This window comes from Heterocephalus glaber, unplaced genomic scaffold (assembly GCF_053883595.1).
Source record: "Heterocephalus glaber isolate CG9 unplaced genomic scaffold, H.glaber_assembly_v1.0 deba00000071, whole genome shotgun sequence".
Taxonomy (NCBI): domain Eukaryota; kingdom Metazoa; phylum Chordata; class Mammalia; order Rodentia; family Bathyergidae; genus Heterocephalus; species Heterocephalus glaber.
This window is the reverse complement of record NW_028258137.1, coordinates 16,999,328-17,012,452: the sequence shown is the minus strand read 5'-3', so window position 1 is coordinate 17,012,452 and position 13,125 is coordinate 16,999,328. Positions and strand designations below refer to the sequence as shown.

At 51.7% G+C, this 13,125-nt stretch overlaps 1 protein-coding gene across 4 annotated transcripts; it reads left to right on the top strand.

The window, feature by feature from the left end:
* The first annotated feature begins 929 nt into the window (after positions 1–929).
* Has3 (hyaluronan synthase 3) lies at positions 930–11,301 on the top strand. 4 transcript variants are annotated; one of them, XM_021256787.2, is made up of 4 exons: positions 930–1,104; positions 4,962–5,597; positions 9,416–9,517; positions 10,302–11,301. In XM_021256787.2, the coding sequence occupies exons 1-4, from the start codon at positions 1,075–1,077 to the stop codon at positions 11,223–11,225; spliced, it is 1,692 nt and encodes a 563-aa protein (XP_021112446.1). In that variant the 5' UTR covers positions 930–1,074; the 3' UTR covers positions 11,226–11,301. The 4 variants fall into 4 exon arrangements, with proteins under 4 accessions (XP_021112446.1, XP_004843015.1, XP_087069489.1 ...); XM_004842958.4 differs by lacking the exon at positions 930–1,104 and adding an exon at positions 1,258–1,657; XM_087213310.1 differs by lacking the exon at positions 930–1,104 and having other exon boundaries at positions 4,752–5,597.
* The last annotated feature ends 1,824 nt before the right edge of the window (positions 11,302–13,125 follow it).

Below are 13,125 nucleotides of genomic sequence, written 5' to 3'. Positions count from 1 at the left end.
TCAAAACACATTCCTATTGTGGGTTCAGTAAGTTTTCCAAAATCATACTTTTATCTGGAATGCCATAAGATGATTTGGCAAGCAGTGTGCAATAGTTTGGTGTATGTTCTGCAGGATGGGCGCAGAAGAAGCAAGTGTGCCCTGGTTCTTTGTGTACCTAGAGGTGGGGGGAGGGCTCAGTTCTTTGCCTGGGGGTTGAGGGGGTCCGGCAAGTCCTTGCACCCCCATGACTTGAGAGGAGCAGGTTATAGACTTCTGCCCACCCTATACATTTGTTGCAGCTTAAGTGATGTAAGCTTTCCCAGATGTGTTTAGAGAACATGTAGTTTATTTTTCACTTGCTTGGTTTTTTTTTTTTTTTTTTGGTACCTGGGATGGAACTCGGGACTTTGCGCTTGCAAGGCAGGCGCTGGAACCACTGAGCTAAATCCCTGGGCCTGCTTGGTTTGTTTTTTGAGATGGTCTCACTGTGTAGTTCAGGCTTGCTTTGAAGTCACTGTGTAGCCCAGGGTGGCCTCGAATTTGTGGCACTTCTCCTGCCTCAGTCTCCTGAATGCTGGGGTTACAGGCATGTGCCACCACTCCTGGTATTTTTTACTAGTTTTAATTATCATTTATCTTAAAGTTTTTCTGATGTAACAGCTTAGTGTCTTCAGGTTCTAACCTTTCTCTCTAACAACCTCCTTCTCTGCCTGCCCTCCTCCACTTTACCTCACCCAAGTCTAGCACCAGCTTTTTAAGGAACTTGGAAACTACTGGCAAGAGGTCAGTGGGGATTTAGGAAGTCAGGGAAATAAAAGTGTAAGGGGGAGGGGCGACAGTTGGCGTCAAGACACCGGAACCTACAAGGTTGCTGCAAAAACCATTTGCAGTTTTTGCAAACAGCCTTAATGTCATCAGCGCCCCTCTGCGGAATTCAAAGCTAAGCTTGTCACGATTGTAAGCACCTTCTTTAACCAGCATTTTTGTATTTGACAATTATTTTCTCCTCTCGCCACCAGGAAGGTTCTGCTGCCTTGGTTTTAGGGCGTCCCCTGTCCAGCGAACACCCCGTTGCTGTGCAGTAGTCCGGAGATGGTTTGTCCGGCTCTCCCGCTTTGTAGGGTGAGTGGATCCTAGGCTTGGAAGGCACGGCGTGGGGGCGGGGACGGAGTCGCGATTTCGGAGGTCTTCGAGAATCACCTTGAAAGTTAACGATGCTGCGAGCTCCAGATTGGGTACAATAACCGCCGGCCCTGGGCAGCGAGCCTAGGCTCCGCTGGCCAGCGTGGAGCAGCTCGGCTTTGGGCCACTTTGGGGGAACCCCGTTCCCGAGAGGGCACAGAGGCTGCTCCTGCGAACCCAAGAAGCTGTATCTACTCAGGACCCCGCGCCTGCGACACGCCGGCCAGTGGGCTCCTTGCGACCAAGCGAGGCACCAGGTGCTCCTCCGCGGATCCCTCCCAGTCTTGCCAACTTTACGGGCCCGGAGGAGGGCGCCGCTCCTGGCGGGTCGTGGTCGGTACTTAAGGCGGCTCCGAGGGCCGGCGCTCGCTCTTCAGTTGGAGGCGCGGCCGGCGGCGCACGGTGGAGGGAGGCGCGGCGGCGCGGAGCCGGAGGAGGGGCATGGAGCCGCCACGGGCCTCCTGAGCACCGAGCGCGGGCAGCCAGCGGCACGGTGAGTGGAGGGGTGGCCGGCAGGCTACGCTGGGGCCTTGCACACCAGGCTCCCCGTCCGCGGGTGCCAGGTCCAGCGCTGGGAGGCCGGCTGGGGGCAGCGGCAGCCCGGGCTCCCCAGTGGCGTTTCCAGCAGCCCCCTCCCCGCTGACCCCTCCTCCCTTTCTTCCTCCATCCTCCTGCCTTCCTCCCTGGCGGCTCCTGTTTTGTGAATGAATTAGGAGGCAGACGAGGGTGCGAGGCTCAGGCTAGCTGGCGCACCCCTCCCCCATCCACTCCCGCCAGGGTCTTCCCACCTGCGGGGACATCAAGAGCCCCGGCGCCCCTGTTCCTGAGGGTTAGCCTGGCCCTTGCTGCACGTGTCCGCCCAACTTGGCTCCTTCTCTTTCGCGGGCTTAAAGAGCAGATGGGAGGGCACCCGGCCGGCCGCTGTGGAAGAAGCCCCTGCCGCACGCACAAGTTTCCATCCCGCCGCGCGTGGGCCCGGAAGCAGGGCGCACCTGTTAGCGGGAGACGCTGCAGACCAGGCAGCCCCTCAAAGTTTCGGGGTTGAATGGGGAAGCGTGCGCCCTTGGCTGAAAATTTTCCTCTGTCGGTCTTAGGCGGGGCCGGCCCTGGGGAGCGGCCCCAATCGCTTGCCCTTGAACCCCAGTTCCCAGTGAGAGCCGGGGAGCCATCCCAGGGTCCCGTGGACCCCTTCTGAGCGAAGGCTGTGAGGATGGGGGACGAGCAGCACAGGGAGTAGGATCTCCTTGCTCCGCACCCCTCTTCCTCAGGCTTTGGGTGTCCGGGCTGGGGACCTCAACCAAAGCCCGCACCAGCGCCCGATTACACATGGGGTATCTGGCTGGGGGACCTTCGTGGGTCCTCTGGAGAGGACGGTTATCGAGGCAGTGCCTCTAATCCTTGCGGGAGAGAGGGATCCCACCCCGGGAAGGAGGGGACTGGCGACACCAGGGATGCCGCCTTTGTCTGCAGGCACACTTTTGCCAAGGTGACTGGGGCCCGGGAAGATGAACACAGCCTGGTCCGAATGAGATTTCAGGGGTTTTCCTTTCCTTTCCCGCTGGGTCTTGGGAAACAGGCACGTGGGTGTGGCGTGCGCCGCCTTTGCCAGGAGGTGAGGCTCTAGCCGGGCAGGAAGCGCGGCGAGTGCCGAGTGCCTTCGTGGCCGCAGTGACCGCAGTGACCTGGTGGGTGCAGTCTCCGGCACTGGACCAAGGTGGAGAGCCGGGGCCCAGCAGGTAGTTGACTGGTAGGCTAGCCCAGCGCACCTCGTGCCCCTTCCCCAGGCGAGTACAGGCGGGGCTTGGAGCACACCGCCCCCTTGGGCTTGTGAGCTCCAGAGGGGATCGGCAGGCCCTGAGCCGCAGGCGTGTGTAGGGAGCGGGGTAGGGAGGGCTGGGAGTCTTGCAGAGGAAGCTTGCCGCCGCCGGATCCCTGAGCTGGTGGGGCAGAGAGCCCGGAGGCCGTGCTTCCCGGAGAGACGAGGCTGCCAACAGCCCTTTCCGATCCCAGCTGCCTGAGGGCTGCTGGTGCCTGACTGGTGCCTCAGGCTGGCTGATTTAGGCAGTGGCTGCATATTTCTTATCCCTCCTATGTGAGAGGTGTCCCCTGGCAGGAAACTGTGTGTGTGTGTGTGTGTGTGTGTGTGTGTGTGTGTGTGTGTGTGTGTCTGGGTTTCGGTGAGACTTAAGAGTTGGCGCAAGCTTGGAAGGAGAGATTTATCATCTGGAGTTCCGGGGTGGAAACTGGATTCTCCAGATGGGGCAGGTGGGAAGAAGAGATCCTGGGAAGGCTTAAGTCAGAATGGAGGGCAGGAAGCAGTCTTTGTCACCCCTTCATCTATTCTCTTCTTCACACCCCTCTCACCATTTAGGCTCTAGAGGAAATCACCTCAAGGGCTGACTTCCTATTTTCAGAGAAATGATTTACCTGAGACCTGTGAAGGAAGATGTCATTGGAACCCCCATTGTAGTGACTGGAGACCAGGTTTTAGAGAACTTGGGCAAGGTCAGCCAGCCAGGAGAGAGTAGAGCTTGTCGCAGGCCAAGTCTCAGGAGCCAAGCCTGGGCTTTTCTCATTAAAGCACAGCTGTTTCCAACAGGGCAGACTGTGGGAACCCCATCTTAGCTGCAGACGGAAACTTGGCATCCTTTCCAGGAGTGGCTGGGCCCAGGGTTGAGCACAGAGATTCCAGCGGCACTAGGACCGAGCGGATGGGGCTCCCCAGGCAGCCACCTCTGTGAGGCTGCTGCAGTGGTGGCTGCAGTTCCCTCTGGCGCTCCTCAGTGCTGGGCTTCTAGAAGGGCTGTCCACGCCCCAGCTCTCATTTCCTCCCTGTTCCCTTGTCTGCTTTCCCTCCGGCTTTCCCTTTCTTTCCTGCCTTTGAGTAAATGAGAAAAAGGTGAGAGAGCAGAACACAGGGAAGTTTCTCTTACTGATTTTGCTGTGAGCAAGGGAGACCGTGTGTATCTTTGTTTCTCTGGTACCTCTTTTTATGTTTCCTGTGATTTCTGGTCTTTTCCTTCCCTGGTTTCTTCAAGGGTTGTGTGCTGTGCTTTACCAGGGAACAGTCCCCTCCTAGAGTCCAATCATTTACCAGAGGCTGTGGCTCTTAGGCCCCTAGTCACTGCCCTACCCTCCCTCCCAACCACCAGAAGACCCATCATCCCTATATGTACTCAGAAGCCCCTGGCCACAGGCTCGCCCCACTGAAGCATACCTATGAAGAGCTTGCTCAGGCAGACCCTTGTCTGCCATCTACCGGGGGTGTCACCTAATTCTGGTCTTTGTTTTCTCTAACAAGAATAACTACTATTTTGCATATCACCCAGTTATCCCTGGAAGATGCTAAGAGGTTAGTACTGCAATTGACATTTTTCAGATGAAATGACTAAGGAGCAACACAGCGGGAGAACTGGGGATTTGTACCCCAGTACTCTGACTTCTGACTCTCCAGAAGGTTTTAGTTATGCTTAATAAGTGGTCAATGGGCCGGGAATGTAGCTCAGCCACACAGCGCCTGCCTGGTAAGTGCGAGGCCCTGAGCTGGATTACCAGTACCAAAAAAAAGGGGGTCATGGGGTTTTTTTGTTTGTTTTGGTACCAGGGATCGAACTCAGGACCTTGTGCTTGAGAGGCAGGCGAGTCACCACTGAGCTAAATCCCCTGCCCTTGGTCTTCGTTTTTATTAGTGGGTCCCTTCTGTTGTTCTGGGCCAGACTCTGAGGATGCTGGTCCTTCCTACTGACCGCAAACGCTGCCTCCCGCCTGACCGCCCATCTCCCACTTTCTCCCACCAGATGCCGGTGCAGCTGACCACAGCCCTGCGTGTAGTGGGCACCAGCCTGTTTGCCCTGGCAGTGCTGGGTGGCATCCTGGCAGCCTACGTGACAGGCTACCAGTTTATCCATACAGAAAAGCACTACCTGTCCTTCGGCCTGTATGGCGCCATCTTGGGCCTGCACCTGCTCATCCAGAGCCTGTTCGCCTTTCTGGAGCATCGGCGCATGCGCAGGGCAGGGCAGCCGCTGAAGCTGCCTTGCTCCAGGCGCCGAGCTGTGGCGCTCTGCATTGCCGCCTACCAGGAGGACCCTGACTATTTGCGAAAGTGCCTGCTTTCAGCCCAGCGAATTGCCTTTCCTGACCTCAAGGTGGTCATGGTGGTAGATGGCAATCGCCAGGAGGACGCCTATATGCTGGACATCTTCCTTGAGGTGCTGGGCGGCACTGATCAAGCCGGCTTCTTTGTGTGGCGCAGCAACTTCCATGAGGTGGGTGAGGGTGAGACGGAGACCAGCCTGCAGGAGGGCATGGAGCGTGTGCGGGCCGTGGTGCGGACCAGCACCTTCTCGTGTGTCATGCAGAAGTGGGGAGGCAAGCGCGAGGTCATGTACACAGCCTTCAAGGCCCTTGGCGACTCGGTGGACTACATCCAGGTAAGGGTACCTCCCGGGCAGTGTATGTATGTATGTGGGGACTATCTGGCTAGCCGGTCTGACTTTTCTTCAGGGACTTTAGGTCAAGTGTAGGTGTGTGTTGTGCACATCCCTCTTATGCACAGAAGAAGGCAAAAGGGCATAATGGCTCTGAAGCGGACCTGGGTTGGAAATGTGGTTATGTTGGCATGTAGTTCTGTGACTTTGGGCAGACTTCTGCATTGGTTGAGCAGCAAACTGGTACATCATTTACTTCACACTAGGCACTGTTGTGGGCACTTGTAATATATTAATTACTCTTTTAATCCACCTACTACTCCAGAGGATAAATACTATTATTGCCTGTTACACTGCTAGTAAGGTGCAGAAGCAGGTAAGCCAGGCAGCCCATCTCAGGTCTGCTCTTAGCTCTTATGCAGTGCTGCCTGCCATTGGCACATGAGGTTGCACCTGTTCATAAAGAAATGTGAAGAAGCCGGACATGGTGGCACAGGCCTGTAATCCCAGTCCTCTGGAGGCTGAGGTAGGAGGATTGACACAAGTTCAAGGCCAGCTTGGGCTACATAGTGAATTTCAAGGTCAGCCTGAACGACATAGCAAGACCCTGTCTCAAACAAACAGAAAAAGAAATGTGAAGAGCAAAATCAACTGTTTCAGTTCTGGGCCCCAAAAGTCCCACTCTTTTAGTGTCAAGTTCTTGTCTGTGAGGTGGGAGGTGGACAGACACAGGAAAGAATAATCCTCCCACCTCATTTCTCAGCACCACTGGGAGGGCTGGAACCGTGAGCTGCCCCTGCTCATCTGGTCTAAGTGGTCATTGATATCAGCCTGGAAATTGTACTAGGTTGACAGAGCTTCAATTTTCAAATAATACAACCTAGAGAGAACAGAGAAGATTAAAACTCACACATTCATGGGCCGGGGATTTAGCCCAGTGATTCCGTCGCCTGCCTCGCAAGCGCAAGGACCGGAGTTCAATCCCCGGTACCAAAAAAAACCCCCAAAACAAAAAAAAAAACCCTCACACATTCAGTACCACACAGGAATGGGAAACCCAGGACCCAGATTCTGGTCCAGAATTCTTCACAGCACCCAAATTGCATCTATTCTATCTCTGCCATTCTCTGCACCTGTCAGAAGAGTTTGCTCCATAGCTTCATAAATGCTTGAAAAAAGGGTGGCTATTTTGGTAGCCCATCTATCTGTGTGCCACTTCAGTATTGCTGACAGGATATTGAGTTCTCTATTTAAGTTGTTTACAGTATACCTACCTAAAATTAGCTTGTATACTTTGGATTTTTTGAAGGTGTGTCCTTGTGAGAGTTGATACCTTTTTCTTTTTCTGTCTTCCTAGGCCCAAGGACCTCCTCAGCTATATAGGGAGGGTTGTCAGCCTAAAAGGCTGTTTGATTCTGCAGTTCACCTGGGGTTGTAGGGGCTTTGGAAAACCTTCCTGTGGTCCCCAAAAGCTCAGAAAAATGCCTTGAGCCCTGACTTGTGTCCTCAAGCCACCATGACTATGTCATTTGCTCCCTTTAAGCTTGGGACCCCCAAACCTGCTCTGCCACATAATTCCTTTCCCTAGTCATCTCTGGTGTATTCCTGTGGGTCTGCAAACACCCCCACCACCACACACACATATACTCCTAGCCATGCCTTTGTCTTTATGGCCCTGAGACCAATGCCCAAGGCAGTGCTGGGCTACAATGAATACTTCTTGGATTTCAGCCTGTTTCCCACAGCCCTGCTGAGGGCATGTGTCTTTGCCTCTGTGGAAGAAAACTTTGCCCCAGGCAGCACAGGGTTCTTTTTTCCTCAAACCCTGCTCACCTAGAAAGACCTCTTTGGAGTGAATGAGGCAGAGCAGCATGAAGGATGGGTTAGAGCCCTGACAGGAAGCAGTAGTGAGACCAGCAGTGGCTTGCTTAGCCTGTAAGCTGAGGAGGCTGAGTCTGGCCGGAGGCTCCCTGGGACCTTCTCTGTCCTTGGACCAGCATGTAAGGATGTGTCATGGTGAGGCTGAAGAAGCACATGTGAGAGACCCGGCCTGGCACCTGATTCCCCCTTGGCCTTCTATTGTTGCTTGTCTGTGGTCACCCTGTCTTTTAACAGAGAGGGAAAACCTAGAAGGTTTAGAGTGTCAGAAGCAGCCTCTTTCCTGCAGGCTGATGGGATCTTACTCAGCAACTTTTAATTTTATTTATTTAATTTTATTTTTTCCATTTAGTTTATTGGTACATTTTAGGTATACAATACAGTTACATTCCTCATTGGGATCTTTTACCTTTACATAATGTATCTTGGTTCTTATTTTTTTCCCCATTCCCCTGCCCTCCCTTCACCCCTCCACCCTTCCCTATTTACAAAGACTTTGTTTCCATATTTTTCTTTTTCTCATATTTTTCTTTTCCCTTCTTTCCTTTCCCCTTCCCCTCCCATTTCCTTTAGACATTTCCTTCCTATTTCACAATATCAATGATACATTTTGATTCTTATGTACACTTAGTTTTTCACACCAGAGAAACTATTCAGTATTTACACAAGTGTGTCTTATTTATTTCATTTAAGAGTATGGCCTCAATGTGCATCCACTTAGCTATGAATGTCTCTAGTTTCTCATTTTTATGGCTGAGTAGTACTCCATTTTATAAAAAACCCCCACATCTTTATCCAGTCTGCAGTTGATGGGCAATTGGGCTGTTTCTAGGTTTTAGCTATTACAAACTGTGTCGCTGTAAACGGGTGGGCATATATCACTGTGGTATGATTCTTTTAATTCTTTACTCCGCAACTTTTTATTTTGATGCTGGGGATTGAACCCAAGGCCTTGCATCAGCAATTTTAGTTAAATGGATTTTAGGTTTCTGCGGGGTAGGGTTTGGGTTCATCATTGGATACTGTTCTCTTCTTTGAGAACAGTGACCATAGAGCTCAATTCCCCTGCCAACAGTTATCTGGGCTCTATCATTTCAGTTACTTTTTATAAAATAGACAAGGAGTCAGTCACAAGGGTAATGCTTTCAGATTCCGTGTTCACTAATCATGGGACCACTGAGACCAGGAGCCTCCTGCGGGAAGGAGGGCATGTGGGCAGGATGTGATTCAGGGTCTGACTGGAGGTAGCTATTGCTAGCGTCCACGGCCATTCAGGGTAGATCCCAGGGAAGCAGAGCCATCAGCCAGACTGTGCGCCAGTCTTAAAGATTTGGCCAAGGCAGTCTGTGTGGAAGTGCAGAGTGTCTGGGAGGCCATGTTTGTGGTCTCATGGAGGGCTTCTCAGCACAGGGGCTGGAGGTTGTCCAGGAGGCCAAAGGCTAAAATGGGGACCCTTAACCACTGCCCTGTGGGATCATTTGGGGCAGTAGCCCCTGACAGGAGCCTTTCTCAGCTTTCTGAGGAATGTCTGCTGATCCTTCCTGTTCTAGCCCACTGTGCCTGTCATCTGATTTCAGTGACTTGCTCCCCTTTTCTGCCCAGGGACCTCAGATAAATATTTTGAGGCCATTTCTGTGGAACCTAGCACTGCAGGATTAAAACATTTTCCACTGCTAAGCATTTGTCTTTTCCTAGGGTTGGTACCTACAGTGTCTTGGGTTTTTCTCCTCAACTCAGTGGCTATCAAGCCCGGGATGTGGAGTCTCCTTTTCTTTACTTGCCTTTGTTTTTCCTCTCTCCCTTTCTGGCCAAGACTTCTCTAGTGGAAGAGAATCATGTGAGAAGGGGGGTCACTTCGCTCTGATAGCGAAGAGCTGGTGGAGGGGGGAGGGTACCGGCCCAGATCTGAGGTCAAAACAGGCTCATGGTGCACTCCCCTGCAGGTGTGCGACTCTGATACTGTGCTGGACCCAGCCTGCACCATCGAGATGCTTCGAGTCCTGGAGGAGGATCCCCAAGTAGGGGGAGTCGGGGGAGATGTTCAAGTAAGAAGTAACCAGGGATCCCTGGGGATAGGGGTCTGGACTCTTTCCTAACCCAGTAGGATATGCCTGCTAGTACTTGCTAGTACTTTGGGGGTGGTTCCCCTCTTGACAGTTTTCACTGATGCCAGAGGGCTCAGCTCACTTGCAATGCAATTCATTTCCTGCTCTTTTTTCAGCATGAGAGGAAAAAAAAAAATCACTGAATAGTTACAGACAGCCTATGCAGGGAAGGCTATAGGATTTTGAGGCAACAGATCCTAAAGGATATCTCCCTTTCAGTTGCTTAGTAGGTAACTCCTAAGTTAAGCCCTTGAAAGCCCTTGTTTCTAGAAGACGTGGGCTGACAAGCTCTGGGCAATATGGTAATCATAAAGGACTGGATCTTCTTGCAGAGGATATTGTAGACAATATATCACATCTTCCTAAGCTTTACAACTGCAGAAGCAGCAGGACAGATGGCTGGGGTGGTGTTTTGCTTCCTTCCTCAGACCTTCTCTCTGCCACCACTACTGGCTCTCTCCTGAGATTTGAAGGCAGCTTAGTTGGGAGAGTGAGTGCAATGACACAGTGGAGAGGTGGAGCTGGTGCTGGGGAGAGTGAGTGGGTATGGTTGGCCCCTTTTAGCCTCAGATTTATCAGTTCTAGTGGGGCTAGTACTGATGCCCAGTAATTTGAGCAATGGATCTCAGAATCCAGGGTAGGGAGGCTTCCTGGTCTGTGGTATCTTTCTCCTTTGGAGCTCATGCCTCAGATGAGAAGGCCTAGCATCTCTGTTCCTTTGCAGATCCTCAACAAATATGACTCATGGATCTCCTTCCTGAGCAGTGTGCGGTACTGGATGGCCTTCAACGTGGAGCGGGCCTGCCAGTCCTACTTCGGCTGTGTGCAGTGTATTAGTGGGCCCTTGGGGATGTACCGCAACAGCCTCCTCCAGCAATTCCTGGAGGACTGGTACCATCAGAAGTTTCTAGGCAGCAAGTGCAGCTTTGGGGATGACCGGCACCTTACCAACCGAGTCCTGAGCCTTGGCTACCGGACTAAGTATACAGCGCGCTCCAAGTGCCTCACAGAGACCCCCACTAAGTACCTCCGGTGGCTCAACCAGCAAACTCGCTGGAGCAAGTCTTACTTCCGGGAGTGGCTCTACAATTCTCTGTGGTTCCATAAGCATCACCTCTGGATGACCTACGAATCAGTGGTCACAGGTTTCTTCCCATTCTTCCTCATTGCTACAGTCATTCAGCTTTTCTACCGGGGCCGCATCTGGAATATTCTGCTCTTCCTGCTGACGGTGCAGCTGGTGGGCATTATCAAGGCTACCTACGCCTGCTTCCTCCGAGGCAATGCAGAGATGATCTTCATGTCCCTCTATTCCCTTCTCTATATGTCCAGCCTCCTGCCAGCCAAGATCTTTGCCATTGCTACCATCAACAAGTCTGGCTGGGGCACTTCAGGCCGAAAAACCATTGTGGTGAACTTCATTGGCCTCATCCCTGTGTCCATCTGGGTGGCAGTTCTTCTTGGGGGCCTGGCTTATACAGCTTATTGCCAGGACCTCTTCAGTGAGACTGAGCTAGCCTTCCTTGTCTCTGGGGCCATCCTCTATGGCTGCTATTGGGTGGCCCTCCTCATGCTGTATTTGGCTATCATTGCTCGGCGATGTGGGAAGAAGCCAGAGCAGTATAGCTTGGCTTTTGCTGAGGTGTGATGTAGCCCCTAAGCAGAATGGGAAAAGTGCAATGGGTAAGGGAGGGGAGGGGGAATGAAAGAGAAAAGACTGGGTTGGGGGGAGGAGGGAGTGCTGTGTTTTAGTTTTAATGGTCCAAAGGGACAAATCTGAAAGGCAGAGAATGGTGACTGTAGTATGGCCTGGGCTAGGCAGCTCTCCTCAGAGGAGCTGACACTGATTCTTCAGGCTCAGGGGAGAGGGTGTTTGTATGTTTTAAGGGTGCTTGTCTATTTGCCCCACACACAAGCAGTGGCCTCTAGGAAGGATCCTGCCTCCTCCCCTGGGGTCCAGAGAGAACTCAGAAATGTGCCAAACCAGATGATAGTTCCCTTCCATGCCAATTTCTGGTAAGCAAACAGTGTCATCCTGTAGGAAGGGGTTCTCCTAGCCTATGTGAACATAACCAGAGGTGGTAGAATTTCCACGGAGAGATCTGAGCCAAGTAATGTCCCCTTCCTCTCCCTACTGATCATCATCAGTGCAGTTAAGATTGTGCCTGAGATACAAGGCCCAGAGGCCTGATCTTTGGGTATCAGGAAACAGGGTCCAGGAATGGTGCTTTAAGTGATCTACCCCACTCTACATCTTAACATCCCATGAGCCAAACTAGTAGGAGTTAGCATTGAACTGCTTTTCTATTTTATTTTTTGCAGTAGTGGGGACTGAACCCAGGGCCTTCACAGTGAGTTATATCTGCCCCTCCCACACCCCATTTTTTAAAAATTATGAGACAGGGTCTCACTAAGTCACTGAGGCTGGGCTTGAACTTGTGATTCTCCTGCCTCAGCCTCCCGGAGTGCTGGGATTACAGGAGTGTGCTACCATGCCCAGCTAACACTAAACTGCTTTTAAAAGTGCATATTGAAAAGGAAAGTTTGCCAGGAAGAACAAAGAGATTGTGGTGGAGCTGAAGACATGGAAGCCTTGGAATGAATGTGTTCCACTTGGAAACGGATCAGATGACTTCTAGATGAATTCTGAACTTGTCTGTGATCACTGCTGGGAAAATAAAATGTTTTAGCCATCTACCGGGAAGATTAAACCCCAATATGTGAAGCAAAGTCTTGGATATTTTAACTTGTATACTACTGGACTCCTCTCAAATTCAGCTCTGAACCGAAACTAGATATTTTATCTTCCTCACTTCACTTTCTTCAAAGACATTTTTTGGGGGGATTAAATGGCCATCACCTCTTCCACCACCATCATCCTAGGAAAAATTTTTAAGGTGGCAATTGGTGAAGAGCCTAGGCTCTTACAAGCCTCTGTGCAATAGGCAAGCCTGCTCTCTACACATATGAGAAGAATGTTGGGACCCTCTCTTCATACTGGCTGCCATCTTGGAATTGGACAGAATCCTTGGCAGCTTGTTAACATGTGTGACTTTCACACTACAGTTCTTGACAGTCATCTCCAGTTGAAAGGTTTTCAGTGTTGCCAAAGTGAACCCTCAAATCGAAGCTGGCCATCTGTAAGACTACCCCATTCTCCACAGTGGCTTTTCTAGGGAATTTTTTTGGAGGGTGGTCCTGGGGATTGAGCCAAGAAGTACTCTGCTCCTGAGCTACATCACCAGCCATTTTTTTTTTTTGTGAGACACAGTTTTGCTTAGTTGCCCAGGCTGACCTCAAACTTCTGCCTCAGTCTCCCAAGTAGCTGGGAGTGCAGACGTGTGGCACAACACCCAGCTTCTCTCGAGAATTTGTTTTTGCTTTTTTGGTACTGGGGATCAAACTCAGGATTTTGTGCTTGCGAGGCAGGCTGTGGAACCACTGAGCTAAATCCCTGGCCCTTCTCTCGAGAATTTGTAAAGCCAGGTTGTGGATAGTCACTACTGCATTTGCTTGCTTTTGTCCAGAAACTATAACTAGGAAATGGA